This window comes from Orcinus orca, chromosome 3, assembly GCF_937001465.1.
Source record: "Orcinus orca chromosome 3, mOrcOrc1.1, whole genome shotgun sequence".
NCBI classification, from domain to species: Eukaryota; Metazoa; Chordata; class Mammalia; order Artiodactyla; family Delphinidae; genus Orcinus; species Orcinus orca.
Window position 1 is genome coordinate 105587504 of NC_064561.1, and position 25740 is coordinate 105613243.

General features: G+C 34.1%; 1 protein-coding gene across 6 annotated transcripts in view; it reads left to right on the plus strand.

The window, feature by feature from the left end:
• CHD1 (chromodomain helicase DNA binding protein 1) overlaps positions 1 to 15249 on the plus strand; it is an 81747-nt gene extending 66498 nt beyond the window's left edge. For 5 of the 6 annotated variants that reach the window (XM_033400603.2, XM_033400616.2, XM_033400627.2 and 2 more), the window contains 4 exons: positions 3151 to 3247; positions 4214 to 4265; positions 4782 to 4992; positions 6530 to 15249. In XM_033400603.2, coding sequence (XP_033256494.1) covers positions 3151 to 3247; positions 4214 to 4265; positions 4782 to 4992; positions 6530 to 6875 — 706 coding nt within the window. In that variant the 3' untranslated portion in view covers positions 6876 to 15249. Of the gene's footprint in view, positions 1 to 3150; positions 3248 to 3368; positions 3593 to 4213; positions 4266 to 4781; positions 4993 to 6529 lie in introns of those variants that run through there. The other variant, XR_007476319.1, reaches the window with a different exon arrangement.
• The last annotated feature ends 10491 nt before the right edge of the window (positions 15250 to 25740 follow it).

The window sequence follows — 25740 nt, forward strand, 5'->3', positions numbered from 1 at the left end:
TGATGTTGAGCATCTTTTCATGTGCCTGTCAGCCATCTGTATGTCTTCTTTAGAAAAATACCTACTCAGTTCCTCTGCCCATTTTTAATCAGCGTTTTGATACTTTTTTAAATAAGCTATTCTAATTTAATGTCAAACAATGGATAATAATAGGATTTGGCTAATTAAGTTAGATGTAAATTACAAGGATTTTACTATATTTAGGAATGATTTAATTTTCCCAACTGCTATCTGATAAACTTTTATCAAATTTGTTGAAAGAATTAGCTTTCATGACTCAGTATTAGCTATTTCTTCATTCTTTCATTTCACTGATAATTGATTACCGAGAGTAGTATAATCTAAAGAGTGTTTCAAAAGAAAAAACTAAATAATATTGACTCCAGTTAATGATATGCATGCTGAAGTATTTAGGGGGGAGATATACTAATACCTGTTTTTCTTTGAAATGTATCAAACAAAAACTAGAGGGATTGACAGAGGGATGGACATAATGGAATCATATGTGATAAAGCAAGCACAGTAAAATGCTAATAAGAGAATCTAGGTATTAGGTATATGGTTGATCATTGTAAAGTTCTTTTATCTTTGCTGTATGAAAATTTTCATGATGTTGAAAATTAAGAAACAAAATAGTCTGTGCATATGTATTGTGAAAATGTCCCATTAGTTTAAAATAGCCTGCTAATATTAGTCTTTATAACTTGATATGCCTGTTAATATGCCATAATTTATTTAAATAGCCCAGTGTTACAGGCTATATGAAGTATCACTATAGAAGCAAATTTTGAGAGTATTACACACACATATGCACATTAAATATAAGGGTTTGGGTGACTGCTCTTTAAACTGCAGTACAATTTTTATAGTCTAGTTTTTGTAAAATTATAGATCAAAATATTGATGAGGAATAGGTATCATCATATACACAGTTAAGCAAAGAGCTGTCACAAACTAAATTATAAATGGTAATTTATAATTAATAAAACAAAAAGGAAAGAAAACACTTGAGAAAGCCACAACTGTCTTAACAACACTGGTAAGAATTCTTTTAGAAAATCACCAGATATCCATCTCTGTATGCATACATGCTGGGATAATTTTGCAATTTTTGTATGACTCACAGATTTCTGATTTCCAAAATTTACTAACACTTAGGAGTTTACTAGCAAGCAGCTCTTCACACATATCAATGTCCAAAATCAAAAGGCTGGGAATTACTCATCTTAGTGGAAAGAGAATTAGGAGCCAGAGCCCTGCCTTCTAGCCTTACCTAGCTATATGAGTTTAGGCAAGTCACTTAGCCTCATTACCCCATTTGTTCATTTATTTGAAAAATTGTCTGCTACATTGACTGTGCCTACCTAAAGGCTGGTTATTTGTGGAATTAAGTAATAGGAAAGAGCTTTGAAAATATAAAAACTGTATAAAGTACCTAGCCAGACACAGGTTAGATACTTTATACAGTTATCTCATTCAAGCCTTTGTAACAATGTATGTTTTGTAGTCATAGGCAATTGATGCTTGGTATTTGAGAGAAATATGTCTCAGCTGTTTAGAAATCCCCAAATTGGGACTTCCCTGGTGGTCCAGTGGTAAAGAATCCGCCTTACAATGCTGGGGATGCAGGTTCGATCCCTGGTCAGGGAACTAAGATCCCATATGCTGTGGGGCAACTAAGCCCGCACACCACAACTACTGAGCTCGCGCACCTCAACTAGACAGCCTGCATGCCGCAAACTACAGAGCCCACGCTCTCTGGAACCCGCGCACTGCAACTACAGAGCCCATGCACCCTGGAGCCTGCACACCACAACTAGAGAAGAGAAAACTCACACACCGCAACGAAAGATCCCACATGCCGCAACTAAGACCTGACGCAACCATAAACAAATAAATCTTAAAAAAAAAATCCCCCAATTAAGTGCTTCTGTATAACTTTATTTCTCCCATAAAAAAGGATGAGAATAGTTATTTTCTAGCTAAGAATTTTTGCTTCCTTAGGCCTTCTTTCTTCCATTAATATCCTGAGAGATGGCTTTCTTTTGGGAAGTCATTATTCACACAACACAGAGTTTATTATTTTTTAAAAATCACTTAAAATCGATTGCTTGGGGCTCCCCTGGTGGCGCAGTGGTTGAGAGTCCGCCTGCCGATGCAGGGGACACCAGTTCGTGCCCCGGCCTGGGAAGATCCCACATGCCACAGAGCAGCTGGGCCCGTGAGCCATGGCTGCTGAGCCTGCACGTCCGGAGCCTGTGCTCCGCAACGGGAGAGGCCACAGCAGTGAGAGGCCTGTGTATCACAAAAAAAAAATCTATTGCTTGACTCAGCAAAGATGTTGATATTGGGTAGTCCACTAAACCTCCATCGTTGGCTAATTAGTAATTTCTTTCCTCTGTTTATATAAGCAAGATTCAAAATCTTTAACATACCTACTGTAAAGCTAGTGGTTCAAGAAAAAATTGTAAATATATGAAGCTGTTACTTTTTCAGTGATGGCAGATAGACTTCAAGTGTCACTGATTATTAGTGCCTCTGAGGAAGCTGTGTTGAGAAGGATTCAGAGACTGCATCTGAATTTATCATGAAGGAGTACCATGATCAATTACTGATCCCAGCCTTGGGTTGGGAAGAGAGACCTAAAGATACAATACTGTCCTTGGTTTATAGTGTCTGATCACGTTACTCTCATGACGATTACATCACAATTATAAAATGACAGTTGCTTTTTAATGCATTATTCAGGACCTTTAATTCACAGGCTTAATCCATATTATCTGATGGTATCTTTACTCAAACTATTAACATAGTTTATTCCTTTTGTATCTAATCTGAACCACAGTATGAGTCCCTTCCTGATTTGTAAGTAAGTTTACTTCCCTTTGGTTTCAAATTAGGATTGATTACTACTTTTCAAATCCAAAGATTGTAAAATGAAGGAATTTGAAAGAGAAGTAAAAGTTAACAATGTCCAGTTTTATTTGGAATCTTATCCATATATGAAGTTTTAAAAAAAGTGCTAGAAATAATCTCCTGAGACCTTGTTCCATAGAGGGCTAAGATGTGTGTATTTCTGTGTAGAGGGAAGGGATTTCATTAAAAAGCTAAATATTTTCCACCAGACTAACTTGCCTTTTCTTCTTCTAGAAACCTGTGGATTTTTGTATCTAAGTTTACTGAGTTTGATGCAAGAAAATTACATAAATTATATAAGCATGCTATTAAAAAACGGCAGGAATCTCAGGTAAATGAATGCATCATTTTTTCTTTATGTTATTGAAACATTTTTCCTTACAGAAGAATTCAGTTAATAAATGTAGAAGGAATAAAGGAAATAGAAAATCTCACAATAAAATTTGTTACAGGTAAGATCCTCCAAGGGAAGCTATAATGAGTGGGCAAGAAAACAAGATATTGGCATAGTCTAAAAGTATCTCCTCCAAGATGTTTATTGATTACAAAGAGAAAAATAATAGCTCTGTAGAGGAGAAACCTGCCTCACACCACCTTAAACAAGCAATCAAAGTTAATGTCACCAGTAATAAGACATACTGACATCATGAACCCCCTGCACTGTGTACTGAAAAAGGTACATCACTTCTGTGGAATTCCTGGCAAAAAAGCATCACTTCAATCCAATCATGAGAAAATATCAGATAAACCCCAATTGAGAAATACTCTATAAAATAGCTATCTAGTATTCTTCAAAAGTGTCAAGGTCATGGAAGACAAGAAAAACCTAAAGAGCTGTCCCAGTTTGGAGGAAACTAAGAAGACATGAAAACTGAGTGTAATGGAGTACCAGATTGGATTCTGGAGGAAAAGGATCTCAGTGGAAAAATGTGAAATCTGAATAAAGTCTGTAGTTCAGTTAATAGTATTGTGCCAGTATTAATTATTTAGTTTTGATCATTATACCATGGTTATATAAGATATTAACAGTAGGAGAATCTGATAAAAAGCATATGGGGACCCTCAGTACTATTTTTGCATCTTTTCTGTAAGTCTAAAATTATTTCAAAGTCAAACTTTTTAAAAAGTCATGGGACAAATAGTTTATACTTTTAAAAAATATCTGCAAATATTACATTTATACATTCTAATATCTTAAGTGAGGACTTCTTTTAGCATAAGGGTTTTCTGTATCCTGTTTTTTATAAGGGTGTTTGAAGCCACTTAAAAGATTCTTACCTATGTGCATTTATTTTAGCAAAATAATGACCAGAACAGCAACTTGAATACTCAAGTGATTAGAAATCCAGGTAAGTCAGTCTTGCTAATTGTTTTGGAAAGTAAATTTTAAAATTGGGGGGTTTTTTTGGCGGGGGGTGTTTTAGATGATATATACCCATGTTATTATATTGTATCTAGTATCTTAATAATCCTTTTTAGCTTATTATTAACTTTCCCATAAATCAACCTATTACCAGTTTCTAGAAAATTATAGAATAATTGTTGAAATGAACATATTTTTAAAAAAACATTATTTGGAATGATAGTATTCTTTCTGTGTAAGAGTCACAAAAGTATAGTCTGAGAAGGAAAAGGGCCTTATACTTTTCGGTTGTGATTGTTCACATTTCAGATTAAAGTAACCTATTCGTAAGCCTTAGTGTGGCTTTTGTAAAGCCATTTCTAAATGCTGTAACTGCCTGTATTTGAGAACTGGTTTTGTTAGTTGGAGTTGAAAAGTTCTTATAATCTAGCAGTGAAGTTACTTTTGTTTACCATGTATTTTTTTAAGTCATTAACAAAAGTTGGACACTTCTATCTAACAGATGTGGAAAGATTAAAAGAGAATACAAATCATGATGATAGCAGCAGGGACAGTTACTCATCTGATAGGCACTTATCTCAATATCATGATCATCATAAAGACCGACATCAGGGAGATTCTTATAAAAAGAGTGACTCTAGGAAAAGACCCTATTCTTCTTTTAGTAATGGTAAAGATCATCGTGATTGGGATCACTACAAGCAAGACAGCAGGTAAACTTGACAGTTTTAAAATTTTGCTTATTGATGTCTTCTTTATTTTATTTGTTGTATTTGACTTTATCAGCCAATTCAGTCTTCAGGTAATCAAAATAAGTCTTATGTAAGGTAAAGGTTTTGTTTGTAAATAAGAAAAACTGAAATATAGTTCTTTTGGTTAAGAGCTGAATTTCTCTATAAAAATGGATTTTTAATTATAAATTTAAGATCAAAGTATACAATAAGAAAAAGTTTAGTGTAGGGAGTTCTGTAAGTCATGGGATTCATTATTGCTGGTTTGGGAGAATATTGGCTCAAATACTCTTCAAAATGTAGTAAGTAAGGTAAAATAAAAGATTGATGGACTGTGGCTGAAGTGAGGTGGTGGTGAATTCTACATTCTATTCCATTAAAAAAAACTAATATTTATGTGAATAATTAATTTATGTGAAAACAATTCATTGAGGTTAAACTTAAAGCAATCTGAGATAGTCCTGAAATCAGGAAGTTTTCTCCATATATTATTATATTTTTGAAGCCTTTAAGTAGTAAATAACTGGAATATAATAATATATTTTACTCCTTTGTTGGTAAGGGAATATTTTCATTATAGTGATCATTACTGTAAGCCAAACAAAAATACTGAGAAGAGTAAAAGTAAAGATCAGAAATAAGGAAATGAGTAGGTTTTTTTGTATTTTAGTTGTGCTCACTGCAGTAATTTCTGAGACACACAGCCACATTATAAACATGTCAATTGTATAATGGCTCTTAAAATTGGAAAAAGGCACACAATGAAAAGGAAAAGCCATATTTGTTGTGGTAAATGTTTGTAATTTCACAGACTTATATAACAATTTATGTTGTTTATAATAAGGACCTTTTGTGAACCAAAAACCATTAAATTATGTTTGGTGTATTTTATTTGAAAAGGCAAACATTTTAGAGATTACTTTTCATTAAACTGCCATAATTTTTTTTAGCCAACTGCTGCATTTATGTATGGAGTAAATTTCACAATGACATATGTCAAGTCTTACTATATAAGTAATCAAATTAAGGAAGCTTTTAATAGGCATCACCAACCAATAAAAATTCTCTTTTACAAATTTATTTCATAGACTGTTTTAGAGGTTTTTATTTTTTTTCCTGCTTACAGGTTCATAAAAGGCTCTGATTTCAGGGGTATTTTAGATTCATGTAGTTACCTTAATTCCAACTTTCAGATAGTTAAGATGTATTAAGACAAATGATGCATAGAATAAAAAGTAGCAACCAATCTAAAATGAGCATGAGAAATTAGATGCTACCTGAAGTGCTTTGTATGGTTTCACTTTAGTTTAATGAATGGAATAGTTTTTCCAAAGGCAGGCAGAGATATTTCCAGTGATTTTTAAGCTCACTTATAAAGTTTTGTGATGAAACACTGAATTTGTATACAATTAAAAGTATGCTTTAAAGCAATTTTGTTTTATTTTTAATAAGATTTTATTTGGAAACATTTAATTAGCATTATTAATTTAACTAAAATTCCTAATTTCTCTTTTGTTAGATACTATAGTGATAGAGAGAAACACAGAAAACTGGATGATCACAGGAGTAGAGACCACAGGTCAAATTTGGAAGGAAGTTTAAAAGACAGAACTCATTCTGATCATCGTTCTCATTCAGATCATCGGTTGCATTCAGACCATCGGTCAAGTTCTGAATATACACACCATAAATCTTCCAGGGATTATAGGTATCACTCAGATTGGCAGTTGGACCATAGAGCTTCCAGTAGTGGCTCTAGATCACCACTAGATCAGAGGTCTCCTTATGGCTCCAGATCTCCATTTGAACACTCAATTGAACACAGAAGTACACCTGAGCATACCTGGAGTAGTCGGAAAACATAACAAAAACTGATAGTGTCTTTCTGGACTTTTCTTTTAGCCATATATCATAAACCAACACAGTAATTGCCTTACATGACTTGAAAGATATAAACAGATCTTCTATCAGTAGCAGTATTGTTACTTCTTTCCAGGATGCAAGGTCTATTATCCCAACAGAAGAGAAACTATTTTTATATTTAAGGATTATGCTGCACTGTACTACAAATATTGTAGTACTTTTTCTTTTCTTTTTTAAAGAAATGGAAAATGTTTACTATTACAGGGACCTCAACACTGCCCTTCCATATAGGCTGGATAAAACTGTTTTTAAGTCAGTGGTTTTAGACTGACATCCATTTAAATTATGTTTGTATATGAACTTTACTCTGACCTGTGATCTTGTTTCAGGAAGGAATGAAAGAGAGTTCTTTTCTTAATAAAGAAAACACACTCAAGGACTTTATTCACTTTCCAAAGCTACTTGTTTACATGTACACTGCGACCACCTTGCCGCTTTTCATCACAAGCTTGAATATTTAAATTCTGTACTTATATCTGTAAAATAGCCAGGAATTTCCTGTTTGTGATCTATTATTATGCCTTTTTACACACACAAACAATGGCTGTACATTACTGTAAATGTATTAAATGAGCTTTCCTTACTTCCTTCCCCTTCTCAGGCTTTTTTTGACTGTTCCTTTCCCTACCAACTCAGGCCTTCTTATCATTTAAAAATATATATATCAGTGTAATAACACTTTTTAATGATTTGTCTTGATGGAATCATTGTTTAGAATGTAAAAAAATGGGGAAAGGGGCCACTTAATTCCATTAGTCCTTTTTATATTGACTATTTTATTAGATACATGTTATTTCTTTCCTTTCCCTTTTTTAGTCAATATTGTGTAACAAAATGGTGAGATGATAATGTAAAATCTAAACTGCATGCTCTGGAAACAGTTTTTTCAGATGCATTTGGTTTAAAAGGGTAGGTGTATGAACACTTTCAGAATCCAAATGGCCAAAAGTTATTGTAAATCCATTTGTTTTCCTTTTCATGTGGGCAATAATGTCAAATGTGCTATGCAGCCAGGTAACATTTTAGATAAACTTGATTGACTTTTAATAAAAACTGTTACAATGCACACTGATTGTATATAAAAACCTTATATATGACAAATTAAATTTAAGAAAAAGGATATGTGGCTCCTGTAATTTTCTGCTGCATTCTTATTCCCTCAAGCACTTAACTTTTTTTTTAAGTAGTAACATTTAGCTTATAGAAAAGGATATTTTGATAAGCAGTTGAATATTGTTAATGTGTAGCACTATAATTAAATCTATTTTGAAGAATATATGAACCTATGAAGTAAAATTTAGATCATAGAAATCTGTTGGACTCGATTTTCTGCAGATATTATTTTAGAATGCCTTATATTTATTTACAGATTTTTTTATTTTGTTATATTCAGTGGGAATTTTTTAATCATGTGGCGTACATTCTTGGATGTGTGCTGTGATCTAACAAATTTGAACCTTAACTGACAAATATAAGTGTATTGATATATTCCTATAATATTCTTAAATGTATCTGTTGATTAGCTGTGGGAGTGATGTACAGAAATTTGTCCATAGATATATTTTTTAATATTTTCCTTTTATCCAATTAGGTCTAAAATTTACACTATGTGTACAAAACAGAGCTTCTTTATCCCCCCCGCCCCAGAGTTACCCTGAATGTCTTTTCCTGGTATGTCAGGTAACAAGAGAAATAACTCAAATTTTAAAACATCTGATTATAATTAAATATAAAAGTGATAAAACAGTTTAGTGCTGGTACACATTTTTTAAGCTTTTTCACTTTTTTCCACTGTTAGTATAAATGATTACTTTATTCTATAAGATCACATTAATAAAAAATTATAATGCTTAATAAAATCATAATATTAACATAGCAAACAGATCAGGGTTGGCACTTTTAATTCATCACTTTGTAGCTGGGACATTTGCATTATATCCTATTGTGAAAATTTCATAAAACAGTATTACCTTTTTGAGACAATGGAATGGGCTCTAACTTTCTTAATAATGCTACGTTTAGTTGAATATTTCAGTCAACTAATAGCTGAGTTGAATGAAAAATCTAAAACTGTATGTAACATTTATTAATTGATGGAAAATATGTTCATTATTTTTAAGAATCAGCAATTATGTAGAAAAGTAACAAGGCATAAATTTTTTAAGACACATGAAGAAGAACATTAGTACATAGATATAACAGGAAAAATTCTCTATAAAATATGCTTAATTTTTGTCTTTTTACATGCTCATTCTGATCTGCCATTTTTATCCATTTGTGTTTAATTTTTCGAGAATGAGAGATTATGCATAGTACTGTACCAATTAACCCTCCACCTTAATAATATACAATAAATGATTCTTACTAAAAGCAATGGCTTGTTTGCGTATAAAGAAAATATTCTTTGCTTAGGGTATGTTAGAAGATAATTTTCAGACTGGAAAGCTGTGGAAAATGAGGGTGAATGATTCATTCATTAACTTCACAGTGAGTGGGCTTAATAAAATTAGAACCTTAAAGTTGCGTAAAACATAGATTACATATGTAATTTCCCTTTTGTGATCTGTTTTTGAGGTTAAGTAATGAAAGTTTTGTGTAGATTATAGGCTGGTTTACACAGATTTCATTTCCTTGAAATTTATCAAGAGTATGCACAAAGGGTAAATGGCATAATTCTGTCTTTGCACCACATTACTGTTTCTGACTAGAAAATGATCATTGGACTATAGATAACTCTATGAGGGTTTTTAAGGTGGGGGAATTTGAAAAAGCAACTAATCATTAAAACATAGGATTTTTTCCCTAGAATTTCCCAGCTTCATCTGAAAGTTAAATGTAAACTGCTTAATGGGGCTTAACTGTTAAAATTTTGAGTAGTTCATTACTTAGCAAATAATGCAAAAAAAATTTTTTTAATGTTTCTGAATTGATACATTCAAGCATATTAACATAGATACCTCTATCAAACAAGATTATTTACATTCAAGACTCAATTCAAAAATACAAACAAAACCTATTACATATTATTGCAGCACTTTATGCAAGATTGATGGATGGAACATGTTTAAAAGGAAGCAACTAGGCAATAGTGCCACAACAAAAATATCGAGACAGTGTCAAAACTTCTGTGTTAAATTCTTAAGGCATTTACTTTAGACATTTAAAAGAAAATAATTCAACTGAAATTACATTTTCTCCTGGAAATGACTATATATTTATAGTGATTTTGCAGAATGCTTTACGCTAATTTTGTTTCTTTTTTCTTTTTTTTAGCACCTACCTAATAGGTAGATTTTATTACAGAAGATCTTTGGATTCTTTATAAAGAAAGACCTACATTTAGGAAATAGTACCTATGTTAAATAATGAAAGATGAGATTACTTGGTAAAGTAGAATTTAAAAAATACTTTTCAGATTTTTTTCAAGTATCTATACAAGTTCTCCAGTGGGGCTTCATGTGCCAGATTTTCTATTGTAAAAGGCCATTAGCCATCTTGTCCTTCAGTTAAAAAAAAACCCAGAAAACCCAACCTTTACTTGAAATGGGATTGGTAGTTCAAACTCCCAAATGAAGGAGATGCCTAATTTAATTCCAAATTCTATTCTACATTTGAGTTTTGATCTAAATATTAAATTGAAGAGGTATAAACAGTTTCAAGAAGCTCCCTAGCTTATAATTCTATTAAATGAGCTAAGGATAATCGATTGTATTGATGACATACATACTTCACATGCAGAAATGTGGGTTGCATTGTAATTTCATTATTGTAGGCTGCCATTAGGTTTCCAGTCTATAGAATGAGCTATGGAATTGAATTGGCACTTATTGCTTTATTCTCTTTTTACTTTCAAAACCTTTGCTTTGTCTCTGGTGTTGTGCAGTTTCACTGTGCTAAGTCTAGGTGTGGTTTTATTATTTATTTGCTCACGTCTTGCCTCTTGCCCAGTTCTTTTTACTTTTTGGAATTCCTATGGTATTGCTAGCGTATGACCTTTGAATTTCTTTTCTCTGTCTCAACAGCTTTACTGTTTTTCCTTCTCCTTCCATTTCTGTGCTGAGTATCTTCAGCTTCAACCACTCCCCATGAAGTCATCTCCACTTAGATATCTAATAGATACCTAATTTTAAAATAATAAAACTTGGGCTTCCCTGGTGGCACAGTGGTTGAGAGTCTGCCTGCCGATGCAGGGGACACAGGTTCATGCCCCGGTCCGGGAAGATCCCACATGCCGCGGAGCGGCTGGGCCTGTGAGCCATGGCTGCTGAGCCTGCGCGTCTGGAGCCTGTGCTCCGCAACGGGAGAGGCCACAACAGTGAGAGGCCCTCATACCGTAAAAAAATTTTTTTTTAATAAAACTTGATTCAACTCTTCTCCATCACTGACAGTTAAAAAAAAAAAAAAGAAAAAAACCAACTTCCAAATGTTCCATAATTTTTGATAAATGGACCGGCATTCACAGCTCAGTAATCTTTGACACTTTCCCCCTAGCTATTTGTTTGTTTTGCCTCACTCATGTTACTTCCATTGTTTTTAGAATACACCCGAGAATACTCTTGGGTCTTTGGATTGTTGTTTCCTCTATTAAGAATATTTTTATCCCTGATTTGCAGAAAACTTGTTCCCTCACCTAATTCAGATCTCAGCTCAAATGTCATCTCAGGTCTCCAAATTAGTATTCTGCTCTTATTTTTACATTCCTTATCTTGCTTTCTCTTCTAATGCTTAACCATTACTTGACTTTATTATTATTATTTTCATTTGTCATTGTCTCTTCACTAGAATGTAGTTCCAGTAGGGCAGGGCCTTTATTTTGTTCATTGATGTATCCCCAGCACCTAAAACAGTGCCTCACATATCTGTTTTTTTCATTATTTTGATGTCTCCCAGAAATGCTATGTTCCATAAATGGCTAGTATTACCAAACTTTTCTTTCTTGTCATTGTTACGTGATCTGTTAGTATTATTGGAAACTTTTGTATGCCTTATCAGCATCTCTATTACTAGAGTCTGTTTACTATCTTCCAGTTTTTAAACCTGACAAATCACCTGAGACACTTGAGAAATAGAGAAACAACTAAGTGTCATTTCCATAAACTAAACTTGGCAGAGAAGGGCCCAAGTAATATTTTTAGGGATTTTAATATTTATTGACTTGAATAATAGAGGTTAACTCCACTGTTATAAATAATATGCATGTGCTTACATATAAATGAAAAATTGGTTTCTGTTATTTATGGCTACTTAAGAAATTTAATGATACTTTGTGAAAAGATATTCAGAGATGTGGTATGTAGTAGGAAAATATAAAACATTTTGATTTGTCTGTTTTATCTTTTGAGAGGAAATATGTTTTTAGATGGCATGCCACTATCTTTTCCTCCTCACAAGTAAAGAACACGACTTGTAAAGACACTATAATGCAAGAGAAATAGGTTGCATTTGCAATATTTCTCAAGTGAAATAGCAAAACTCCCCTCCTTTTTATTACTGAGTAGCATTTCTCGTATTGGATGTACTACAGTTCGTTTCTAACCATTCACCAACTGGGTTTCCAGTCTTTGAGTTATGAATAAAGATGCTACAAACATTTCATGTAAGGGTCTCTGGATAGACATATTCTCATTTTTCTCTGGTAAATACCTTGGAGTGGGATTGCTGGGTGGTATGGTAAATCATGTTTTACTTTATAAAAAACTGCCAAACCATTTTCCAAAGTGGATGTACCATTTTATGTTCCCACCAGATATAGATGAGAGTTCTTATTACTCTCTATTCATGTGAGCATTTAGCATTTTAGCCATTCTGATAAGCGTGCAGTGGTAACTTAATTTGCGTTTCCCTAGTGACCAGTGATAACATCTTTTAGTGTATTTATTTGCCATCCTTATCTCTTTGGTAAAGTATCTGTTCACATTTTTTCCAACTTTATAAAACAGGATTGTTGATACAAGTCATCTATCAGATAAGCTGCAAAGATTTTCTCCTACTCTATGGCTTGTGTTTTCATTTTCTTAACAGTCTTTTGAAATGCAGAATTTAAAAATTTTTGATAAAGTCCAGTTTATCCATTTTTTTCTCTTACGATTCATTCTTTGTGTGTAGAAATCTTTGCCTAACGTGAGGTCACAAAGATTTTTTCTCCTATGATTTCTTCTAGAAGGATTATACTTTTAGGAACTGCTTTTAAGTCTGTGATTCATTTCAAGTTGATTTTTGTATGTAGTATGAGATATGGATCAAAACTGCATGTTGGAGTGGGGTTTTCATATTTTGTTTTTGGAATATGTATATCCCATTTTTCCAGCACCATTTATTGAAAAGACTGTCCTCTTCCACTGAATTTTTATTTCACCTTGTTGAAAATCAGATGTCCATATACGTTTGGGTCTGTTTCTGGGCTCCCTATTCTGGCCTATTTATATTTCTGCCCTTATGCTAACACCACACTATCTTGATTACTGTACTTTATAGTAAATCATGAAATCAAGTGGTATGATTTCTAAATTTTGTTCCTTTTCAAGATTGTTTTGGCATTCTAAATTCCTTTGCTTTTTCACATACATTTTAGGATTAACTTCTCAATTTCTACCAAAAAGCCTGCTGGGATCTTTATTGAGATTATATTAAATCTATAATCAATTTGGAGAATATTGACAATTTAACAATATTGAGACTTCTGACTTATGAACCCAGTATATATGTCCATTGTTAGGTCTTTAATTTCATCACATGCTGTGGTTTTTCAGTGTACAAATGTTACACATATATTGTTAAATTTACCCCTTAGTAGTTCATATTTTTCCACTATTATGTTTTTTTAAATTTCAATTTTTAGGTGTTCATTGTTTTTTGGATTTGACCTTTATTTTGTGACCTTGCTATACTCACTAATTAGTTCTAATTCCAGATTCTTTGAGATTTTCTACGTAGAAAAACATCTTCTGTGAAAAGACAAAAATTGTATCTTCACAATCTTGATGCCTTTTCTTCTTCCCTTAATGTCCTTTCAATGACCTCTAGTATAATGTTGGTAAAAATGGGCATCTTTACCTTATTCCCATCTGGGTTGGAAAAGGTAAGAATTCAGTCTTTCACCGCTGAGTATGGTATGAGCCATAGTTTTTGTATATGACCTTTGTCATGTTAAGGAAGTTCCCTTCTAATCTTAGTTTTTGGAGTATTAAAAGAAAAATATTTGTTTTTTATTCTTAAAATAACCTTATGTACTTTTTCATGGGATATGTGCACCTGTTGTACAACTTCTCAGATCATGGAATCAGATTGGAGACAGCCACCCTTATCACCTGTTTCATACTGATTTTCTCCCAGTACTTGTTTATCAAAGAAACCATCAAAAAACAGCTTTGCAATGTAATGGGATATAATGATGAAACTGAACCATCTCAAGCTGGTAGTTAATGTTGTTTTGGGCCAATAGATATTTGTCACTGTGTTTCCCTTGAAAATTTAAAATTCCTGAAGCGTCCCTGTGTTTTTGCTGCATTTGCAAACCACAGCAGTAGCCCACACACAGTCTTTAAGAATTCATTCAAACTGAACTGATTTCTTCTTACCTGCTTTATAAAACTCTCTCTTCCTGTCATAATATGTCAAATATAGTATACAGTTAATGTATATTAGCTCCTCTTGGAGAGTCTTGCCATTCTTTATAATTCGGCTCACTTGGTTGCCTGGTGACCTCTGCTCTCTAATGGGTTCAAGAAAAACTGTTGTTTTTTTTTTTTTTTTTTAGATTAACCATCTTTTTTCTTGTTAGAACAGGAGGAATGTTCTCTTGGAGCTATTTACATCCTGAGAAGAGAAACTCTCAAATGAGAGGTTTTAAGTCAACTTTACTGGGGTGTAATATATGTACAATAAGTTGCTCTGTAAGTGCACAGTTCTGTAAGTGCTCTGTTGCTCTGTAAGTGCACAGTTCGGTGAGGTTTGAGAAATATATAACATACTCATGACATAGAATATTTTCGTCACTCCAAAAGTTTTCATTGCCCCTTTCCAGTCAATCTCCATACTTAAACGGTAGCCCAGGAAACTACTTACTGGTCTGCTTTAAAATACTACATATTAGATTTGTCTAACAAGTTTAATACGTAAATTAATAAAAATCATACAGTGTATGCACTTTGTCTTTTCCTCCACATAGTGTTTTTGAGATTAGTTCATGTTGTTGCATATATCCGTGGTTCGTTCCTTTTTATGACTTTGTAAAATTCCATTGTATGGATATACTGCTCACCTCACAAATGGGTTTCCAGTGTTTAGCTAATATGAATAAAACTTCTTTGAACATTCCTTTACAAGTTGTTTTTTGCATGTTTTTATTTCTTGGGTAAATACCTTGGAAAAGAGTTCGTAAGTCATATGGTAAGTACTTAATTAGCTTTTAGAGAAACTACCAAACTGTTACATAAAACAGCTGTGTCACTTTGCAATGTATGAAAGTTCCAGTTGTTCTGCATCCTTGTCAGCATGAGCTACTGTCAAGTTTTTTTAAGCTATTGTAATAGTTGTGTAATGCAGTCATATTATGGTTTTAATTTGCATTTTATTGATAACTGATGATACTGATCTCTTTTCATGTGCTTTTTGGCCATTTGTATGTCTTATGTAAAGTACCTGCCAAATCTTTTGCCTATTTTGTAGTTTGTTTTCTTGCTAGTGAACTGTAAGCTTTTTTATCTGTTGTAGTTTTAAAGACATTTTATTTTTTAGAGCAGTGTTAACAAAATGGAGCAGAAGCTATAGAGATTTCCCATATACCTTCTGCTCCCACACATGTATAGTGTCTCCCATTATCAACATCCTCCATAAGCACTTTTAATATATATTATGAACACCAGTTCTTTATCAGATATGTATATTGTAAATATTTCCTCCAAATCTATGGTCTGCCTTTTTTTCCCTAACAGTAATTTGCAAAGAAGTTTTAAATCTTTACGAAGTCCATTTTCTAATTTTTTTCCTTAATATTTTATACATTTTGTATCCCATGTAAGAAATCTTTGTCTAACCTAAAATCTCAAAGCTTTTTTTTTTCTAGAAGAGTTTTCGCTGTTCTATTAGATCATTGTTTCAGTTCAAGTTAATTTTTTCTGTGCAATGTGAAGAGTTGAGATTCATTTTTTTCCCTCCATATGGATGTCCAGTTTCTGTAGCATCATTTATTGAAAAGAGTAACCTTTCCTCATTGAATTTTTTGACTCCTTTATAAAAAAAAAAAAACAAATTGACCACGTGTGTGTCTATTTCTGGACATTCTCTTCTTTTCTATTATCTATATCTAATATCCCTGGGCCAAAATAAAATGATCTTGATTACTGTAGCTTTATAAATAATTCTTGAAGTCAGGTACTAAGAGTAGTACTCCAACTTTGTACATTTTCCAAATTGTTTTGGCTACTCTAGGTCCTTTGTATTTCTTTATACATTTAGTCAGCTTGTAAATTTCTACCAAAAAAATCTTCTTAGGATTTTATTGAAATTGTGTTGAATCTACAGATAAATTTGGAGAGACTTGGCATCTTAATAAAACACTGAATCTTCTAGTTTACAAACATGCTTTATCTCTCCAATTATTTATGTATTTAATTTCTGTCAGCAGTGTTTTTTCAGTTGTCAGTGAATTGGATTTACACTTACTTTGTTAAAGTTATCTCTACAAATTTAGTATTTTTTTTAGATGACTTTTGATAGTTTTTTTTTTTTTTTTTTTTTTTGGCTGCGTCAGATCTTACTTGCAGCACGCGGTATCTTCGTTGAGGTGTGCAGGCTTCTCTCTAGTTGTGGCGTGTGGGTTTTCTCTTCTCTAGTTGTGGCGCACAGGCTCCAGGGCACGTGGGCTCTGTAGTTTGCGGCATGCGGGCTCTAGTTGAGGTGCGCCTGAGCTCAGTAGTTGCCGTGCGCGGGCTTAGTTGCCCCGCAGCATGTGGGTTCTTAGTTCCCTGACCAGGGATGGAACCCACATCCCCTGCATTGTAAGGCGGATTCTTTACCACTGGACCAGCAGGGAAGTCCCAAATTTAGTATTTTGGATGCTATTGTAAGTACTTTATTTCAATTACCAATTTTTTGATTCTAGTGTATAGTTATACTGTTGATTTTTGTGTTGACCTTGCATCCTGCCAATGTGCTAAACTATTAATTCCAGTAGATTGCAAGGGAGGGGGAGGATAATTTCCTTAGGTCTTTCTATGTACATGATCCTGTTTGCAAATAAAAAGAGCTTTAATTCCTTCATTCCTAACTGTATACTTTTTTCCTTTCCTTACCACCAGTACAGTGTTGATATGGGAGAGGGGTTGGGAGTGGACATCCTTGGCTTATCCCTTATCTCAGCATTTGTCTTGCTCTGTTAAGTATGATCATAGCTGTAAGTTTTTCATAGATGCCTTTTATCAGGCTTAGTAAGTTAACCTCTTCTTGGTTTGTGGAGACATTTTATCATAAATGTCTGTTGAGATGTGTTCTTTGTTCTTTCTTATTAATATGAAGTACATTGGTTTTTAAATGTCAGACCAACCTGGCATTCCTCAGATAAGCCCTATTTTATCAAGGTGTATTTCCCTTCTCCATATACTGTTGGATTCAACTTGCTAATATTTTGTTTAAAATTTTACATCTATATTCATGGTGCTATTTGTCAGTAGTTTTGTTGTATTATTTTATAACTTTTTTTTTCTAGTTTGAGTAGGATAACGCTGATCTTGTAGGTTGAGGTGACAAGTATATTCCTTTTCTCTCTTTTTTTTTTTTGAGCTATTAATGTTTATTTGGTATCAAAAATAAAGGGCAAAAATTGTGAAAATAAGACATAGTGAAAATGACAAAGTTCAGACTCCCAGAAAAAAAGTATCTTTTCCCATGGTAGAAAATCTGGAAAATGTGGAAAATACAAAGAAGAGTAAAAAAAATTCCAGCACTGTCCCCACTGTCTGTAGGTAACCACTGTTAATTTTTTTTTTTTTGCAGTACGCGGGCCTCTCACTGTTGTGGCCTCTCCCGTTGCGGAGCACAGGCTCCGGACGCGCAGGCCCAGCGGCCATGGCTCACGGGCCCAGCAGCTCCGCGGCATGTAGGATCCCCCCGGACCAGGGCACGGACCCGCGTCCCCTGAATCGGCAGGCGGACTCTCAACCACTGCACCACCAGGGAAGCCCACACTGTTAATATTTTTAAAAATATTTTAAATATAATGTTTAAAATATTGTGGTCACACATGTATGTGTATTTATATGTTTGATGTGTGTATGTGTATTAATTTATAGCCTGCTTTTCACTTAATAATGTGATATTACAATGTGATATAACAGCAATATGATATAAAATGGGTTTTATATATTTTTTAATAACTGCATAACACAAATTTGTTTAACCAATCCCCACTGTTGGGCATATAGACTCTATTTTTCCTTATTATAAATAAAACTTTAAGAAATATACCTGGCACATCACTATTTCCTTACTATAACTTTTTAGAAGTGGAATTTGTGGGTCTTAAGATTTGGGGCAAATATTTCCAAATTGCCTTTCTGAGAGATCATTTTCCAATCCCACCAGCAGATCCCTGTTTCCTTTTTTGATGACTGAAAATAGTGGAGGTGAAAATTTTTAAAAATATGTTGGCTAATTTTTTAATTGTCCATTTTGATTTTGAATATTTTGTCATTTTCTTACAGGTTTATAAAGGATCTTACATATTAGGGGTATTAACCGTTTGTCATTTTGTTTATGGTGTTGTGTAATTTTTAGTTTTTTCAAAATTGAATTATAGTTGCTGTACAATATTGTATAAGTTACAGGTGTACAATATAGTGATTTAAAATTTTAAAGGTTATACACCGTTTATAGTTAATATGGGTTATATTCCTTGTGTTATACAATGTATCCTTGTAGCTTATTTCACATCTAACAGTTTGTACCTCTTAATCCCTTACCCCTGTATTGCCCCTCCCTCTTCCCACTGGTAACCACTAGTTTGTTCCCTGTATCTGTGAATCTGCTTCTTTTTTGTTTTATTCACTAGTTTGTTGTATTGTTTAGATTCCACATATAAGAGATCATACAGTATTTGTCTTTCTCTGACTTATTTCACTTAGCATAATGCACCCCAAGTCCAACCATATATATACACCACAACCTCTTTATCCATTCATCTGTTGATGGACACTTAGGTTGCATCTATATCTTGGCAATTACAGTTTACAAATATTGTCGCTATGAGCATTGGGGTATACATATCTTTTCAAATTAATGTCTTTGTTTTTTTTCAGATCTATACCCAGGAGTGGAATTGCTGGGTTATATAGTAGTTCTATCTTTAGTTTTTTGAGAAATCTTCATACTGTTTTCCACAGTGGCTGCACCAATTTACATTCCCATCTATAGTGTACAAGGGTTCCCTTTTCTCCACGTTCTCACCAACATTTGCTGTTTGTGTTCTTTTTGATGATAGCCATTCTGACAGATGTGAGGTGGTATCTCAGTGTGATTTTGATTTGCATTTCCCTGATGATTAGCAACGTTGAGCAACTTTTCATGTGCCTGTTGGCCATCTGCATTTCCTCTTTAGAAAAATGTCTATTCAATTCTTCTGCCCAATTTTTAATTGGGTTGTTTGTTTTTTTGATGTCGAGTTGTATGAGCTGTTGATATATGCTGGATATTAATCCCTTACCAGTCATATCATTTGCAAATATTTTCTCCCATTCAGTAGGTTGTATTTTCATTTTGTTGATGGTTTCTTTTGCTGTGCCTTTTCTCTGTTTTCTAAAACAGTTTGTGTAGGCATATTATTTCTTCTTTAAATGTTTGATAGAACTTTACCAGTGAAGCCATATGGACTGGTTTTAGTAGATATAGGACTATTCAGATTTTCTACTTTTTCAGTTTTGACAATTAGTGTCTTTCAAGGAATTTGTACATTTTCTCTAAGTTGTAAACTTTTTGGCCTATAGTTATTATCTTTTAAATGTCTGTAGGATCTGCAGTAATGTTTTCCTTTTCTTTTGTTCCTGATATTAATCAGGAACATTGTAGCTTCTTTTCTTCTTCAGTCTAGCTAGAGGTTTACCATTTTTGTTGCTCTTTAAAAAATAAAAATCAGCTTTTGGTTTTATTGATTTTTTTATTTTATTGCTTCTGTCTTTAAAAAAATAGATTTTGTTTTATAGAGCCATTTTAGTTTCACAGCAAAACTGATTGGAGGGTATAGAGATTTCCCATATACTCCCTACCCCTACATATGCAGTCTCCCCTACTACCAAAATCCCTCACCAGAGTGGTATATTTGTTATACTCAATGAACTTATATTGACACATCTGTTATCACCCAAGGTCCATAGTTCACATTAGGGTTCACTCTTGGTTGTTTACATTCTATGGGTTTTGACAAATGTATAATAAAATGTATCCACCATTATAATATACAGAATAGTTTCACTGCCCTAAAAATACCCTATGCTCTGCCTACTCATCCCTTCCTCCCCGCAACCCCTGGCAACCACAGATCCTTTTACTCTCTCCTTAATTTCGCCATCTCTAGAGTATTATACAGTTGGAATCTTATGGATGTAGACTTTTCACATTGGCTTCTTTCACTTTGTAATATACATTTAAGTTTCCTCCATCTTTTCATGACTTGATAATTTTTTGTTTGTTTGTTTGTTTTTAGTACTGAAGTATAATCCATTTTCTAGATGTAACAGTTTACTTATCCCTTGATAGATCGAAGGACATCTTGATTGCTTCCAAGTTTGGGCAATTATGAATGAAGCATTCACATAAACATTCATGTGCAGGTTTTGGTGTGGACCTAAGTTTCAACTCATTTGAGTAAATACCAAAGAGATTGTATAGGAAAAGTATGTTTAGCTTTGTAAGAAACTACCAGACGGTCTTCCAAAGTGGCTACCATTTTGTATTCTCAGCAGCAATGAATGAGAGTTCCTGCTGCTTTACATCCTTTCCAGCATTTGGCGGTGTCAGTGTTTTGGATTTTGGTCACGCTAATAAGTGTGTAGTAATATCTCATCATTATTTTTATTTGCAATTCCTTAATGATACATGATGATGAACGTCTTTCCATGTTATTTTTTTAATTCTCATTTTTGTTTTGCATTTCTCTGGATTAGCAGTGAATTTGAGCATCCTCTTCACATATCTTCATATATCTCATATTCATTTACGTTTCTTCTGTGAATTGCCTGATCATATATTTTAACCATTTTTTCTATTGCTTTTCTTTTCTCTTGTTGATTCTTAATTCCTTTGGGATGCCAGAAAATTAGTCCCTTATTGGTTTAAAATATTGTAAATATCACCTCCCAATTTATTATCATTAACTTTTTCATGGTATTTTTTATTTAATAAAAATTCTTAATGATAATCAAGTCCATTATCTTTTCCTTGCCTTATGGTTTATACTTTTGGTACAAAAGTCCTTTATCTGCACATTGGTCACAAAATGTTTTCCTACATTATCGTCTATTCACTTTTTATAGTTTTAGATTTCACATTTAAGTTTTAATTCATTTAGAAGCTACTTTGTTCATAGTTTTAGGTGAGAATATAGGTTTACTTTTCTCCATATTGTGAACCAGTTCTCTAACACTATTAGGTAACAGTCCTTCCTATTCCCATTGATCCGTGGTGTAAACTTTGCGATATACCAAGTTCCTACATATACATGGCATGAGTCTAAGTTTGTGCTTCCTATTTTCTTTGCATCATCCACTTGTCTGACCACTTTATTATTATATCACAGAAGTGTTATTATGTAGTAGGGCAAATCTACCCTCTTTGCTGTTCTCAAAGCTGATGTGGTCACATATGTATCTTTAAGCAATATATATTTTCTTTGCATATTGTCTATTTATTTGGGACTAAATGTTTCTAATTAATTTGTACAAATAAAAATGTGTAAGGAAAGATGTGTGATACAATTGATGTAAAATTTCTCTGGCTGGATTTATGTTTTTTGGTCTATGCAAATAAAACAAAATAGTTAATACTTCTTTTAATGATATGCTTACACTATATTTATGCCAGTGTGAGAGGAGTTAGTAAAAGTATTTTTATGTTTTAAATTGTTTTATTCTATACTCCCTAAATATTTTGGAATGAAATATATGGATACATCTAAAGGTTTTTATTTATATAGAATCAGAGTCAGAGATTAATCTTAGAATTTGCTTCATGTGTTTCAATTAATAAATAAGAGAGACACAAAGAGGTCAACTGACCTGCCCAAGTGGATACAGGCTAATTAATTGTGAAATCAGTAGTAAACACATACTTCTTGACTTTGCCTTTTATATAGTTCTGAACATATCTATGATTTATTTGCCACTGAGACTTTAGTTTGACTATAACATAGAAAAACATGTTTGGCAAAATAGGTTTTTCAGATATTAAATAATATCTTTTTTACATTTACTTTGTTCCCACATGACCTTCATTATGGGGTTAAATCGTCTGTGTGGGGACAACAGTACTTTTGATAAATTTGGGCAAAATTAAGACTAGAGGATGGAAGTTTGGTAGAAGTTTCTTGCCATCAGAACAAGGAATATATGTCTGTAAAAGCAAGTGCTTTCAGAATATATATTCTTACTATCTGCATATTCACCAAGTTTAGTGGTGATAAATGCTCTCTTATTTATAACTTCTAATTGAAATAGTAGGATGCCTGAGCAGGTGCAAGTATTTTTCAAAACAGATGCTACTAAAAGGCTCTGGTAAGGATGCATGTTAATATTTAAATGTTCTTTCCAAAGGCCATCTTATTAGATTTCAAAAAGTAACACAATGATATTATTGACTCTTTCTTTCATAAGAGACAGGCAAGTTTTGATGACTTTGTAATGTGTCACCTTGGCTAGGCTACATTACATTCCCCTAAATTCCTTTACCTGTTTGTTGCCAGTTAGGGTGGGCCACAAGGGATATTTCTGTGGGGGATTTGGAGAGCAGAGGTGAAAAAGCAGCCATATGTGTGTTAGACATCTTGTTGCTTATCTGCTGGCTCACCTAGGGTGAGGAAGTGGCCAGGACTGCACCCCTGGAGTCTGCCACCCCTGGAGTTAGTGTCTCTGTCTCCTTGACTTGATGAAGGGCCCTGGTTCCCACAGGACACTCATTCCATTAAGGTGAGAGGCAACAAGAACGGACACATTTGTCAGACTGTTCTCATGGGCTCTAGCTCATGCTTGTGAGTTTGAGATTGTTTTTGCTCTTCCTCATTTTATATTCATTTTTCCCTTCCCAACTGTCTGCTATGTGGACTTCAAGCTACAGCATCAGATGCAAAGTCAACAACCTTATAGAGACTACTTAACCAGCTCTCACAATCAATAAGGTCAAATCCTTGTACCAAATCCCCCCCCCCTTTTTTTTTTTTGCGGTACGCGGGCCTCTCACTGTTGTGGCCTCTCCCGTTGCGGAGCACAGGCTCCGGATGCGCAGGCTCAGCGGCCATGGCTCATGGGCCTAGCCGCTCCGCGGCATGTGGGATCTTCCCGGACCGGGCCACGAACCCGTGTCTCCTGCATCAGCAGGCGGACTCTCAACCACTGCGCCACCAGGGAAGCCCCAAATCCCCTTATTTTATCTAACTACCTACCTATTCATCATGCATCCATCCATCCATCATCTACCTCCTAGTCATTCTTCTTTTCTAATTAAACTCTGACATATATTTTTCATTTATTCACACAAGTATGATTAAAATGTACTTCTAACCTGCATTCATTTAATACAGCACATGTATATTTTACAAAATTAGATTTTCGTTTTGGGTTTGAAACTAGACCAATGACTTTTTTTCCTTATTCTTGAATTATCAGAAACATTTGACACAGTTGATCCTTACTCACCTTGACTCGAAGTCTCTGACTTTAATTCATGTATTAATTTGCACTTTTGGCTGCAAATACAATAACAGAAAATCTTACTCAACTGATTTAAAAACGCTGGGGAGAAGTTACCTCCCATAGTTCTGAAATATTTTGTCTCTAGGGTAAACAACAATTCAGTGACGTGATCAAGAGCCAAGATTCCTTCCACTTTCTACTCTGCCATCCTTGAGCTAGTTTCCTTCATTGCTACAAGGTTGTTGCAGCAGTTCAAAGAGGCACAACAACCACAGAAGGGGACCTCCTCTTCACATGTGTTTTTTATTGGTAGCAAATATATCTTTCCTGGCAGTCTCCACAGCAGGTTTCCCCTCATAATGCATTGGCCAGGCTTGTGTGTATGTATACATGTATGTGTATGTGTATATATGTATGTGTATGTGCCTAAATCAATCTACGGCAAGAGGAATGGAGCATGATGATCAGCATAGATCACTTAGAATTTAGCCCTGGAGCTGGCAGTAGCTCACCATTCCCTGAGTGAAGTACGGCAATATGGAATAAACTGGGACTTGGACAGCAAAAATGAAAGAGGAAAAATGTGCCTGAGAGGCAAACAATAGTGCCTGCTACATAGTGCATGTTTTATCTCCCTTATCGCAGACCTCTTTCCCTGTTTGAAATCCATAAAAATGTACAAAGCTCTCCTTTTTCTCTTGACACATTCTCCCTTGGCAATCCCATCGACTTTCCTATCTTTAAGTACTATGTTTCAGAGCATGGTTTCCACAGCATTGTAATGGTGACCTCTCCCAAACTCTAGAGTGCTGTTTTTAGAAGCCCATGGGATATTTTCATCTAGCTATGTCACCAACAAAGCCCAGTAACAGTTCCTGGGAAATGAAAATAGAATCTGCACTTAGTCTAGTTTCACTTGCTCATAGGGTGCTGTGTGTAGAAGCTTTGCACTCAGTGCTTCAGACTGGAGTTTCTAGTGCAAAATGGTTACATGCATTTCAGCTCAGTGGGCCGTGTGCACAAGTACTGCACAGGACACTTCAAGATGGCAGCAGCTTACTGTGTGAAGAACCTGGCACTTTGATCTGGAGTGCTGGGAGCAGCACACCTGTGCCTGACAAAGATACCACAGAAAAAGAAAATTACAGGCCAATATCACTGATGAAAATAGATGCAAAAATCCTCAACAAAACACTAGCAAACCGAATCCAACAATACATTAAAAGGGTCATACACCATGGTCAAGTAAGATTTATCCCAGGGATGCAAGGATTTTTCAATATCCGCAAATCAGTGTGATGCACCACATTAACAAATTGAAGAATAGAAAACACATGATCATCTCAATAGATGCAGAAAAAGCTTCTGACAAAATTCAACACCCATTTATGATAAAACCTCTCCAGAAAGTGGGCATAGAGGGAAACTACCTCAATGTAACAAAGGCCATATATGACAAACCACAGCTGACATCATACTCAATGGTGAAAAGCTGAAACCATTTCCTCTAAGATCAGGAACAAGACAAGGATGTCCACTCTCCCCACTTCTATTCAACATAGTTTTGGAAGTCCTAGACATGGCAATCAGAGAAGAAAAAGAAATAAAAGAAATATAAATTGGAAAAGAAGAAGTAAAACTGTTACTGTTCACAGATGACATGATACTATACATAGAAAATCCTAAAGATTCCACCAGAAAACTACTGGAGCTAGTTAATGAATTGGGTAAAGTTGCAGGATAAAAACATTAAAACACAGAAATCTCTTGCATTCAAATACACTAACAACAAAAGATCAGAAAGAGAAACAATTCCATTTACCATCGCATCAAAAAGAACAAAATACCTAGGAATAAACCTACCTAAGGAAACAAAAGACCTGAAAGCTATATGATGCTGATGAAAGAAACTGAA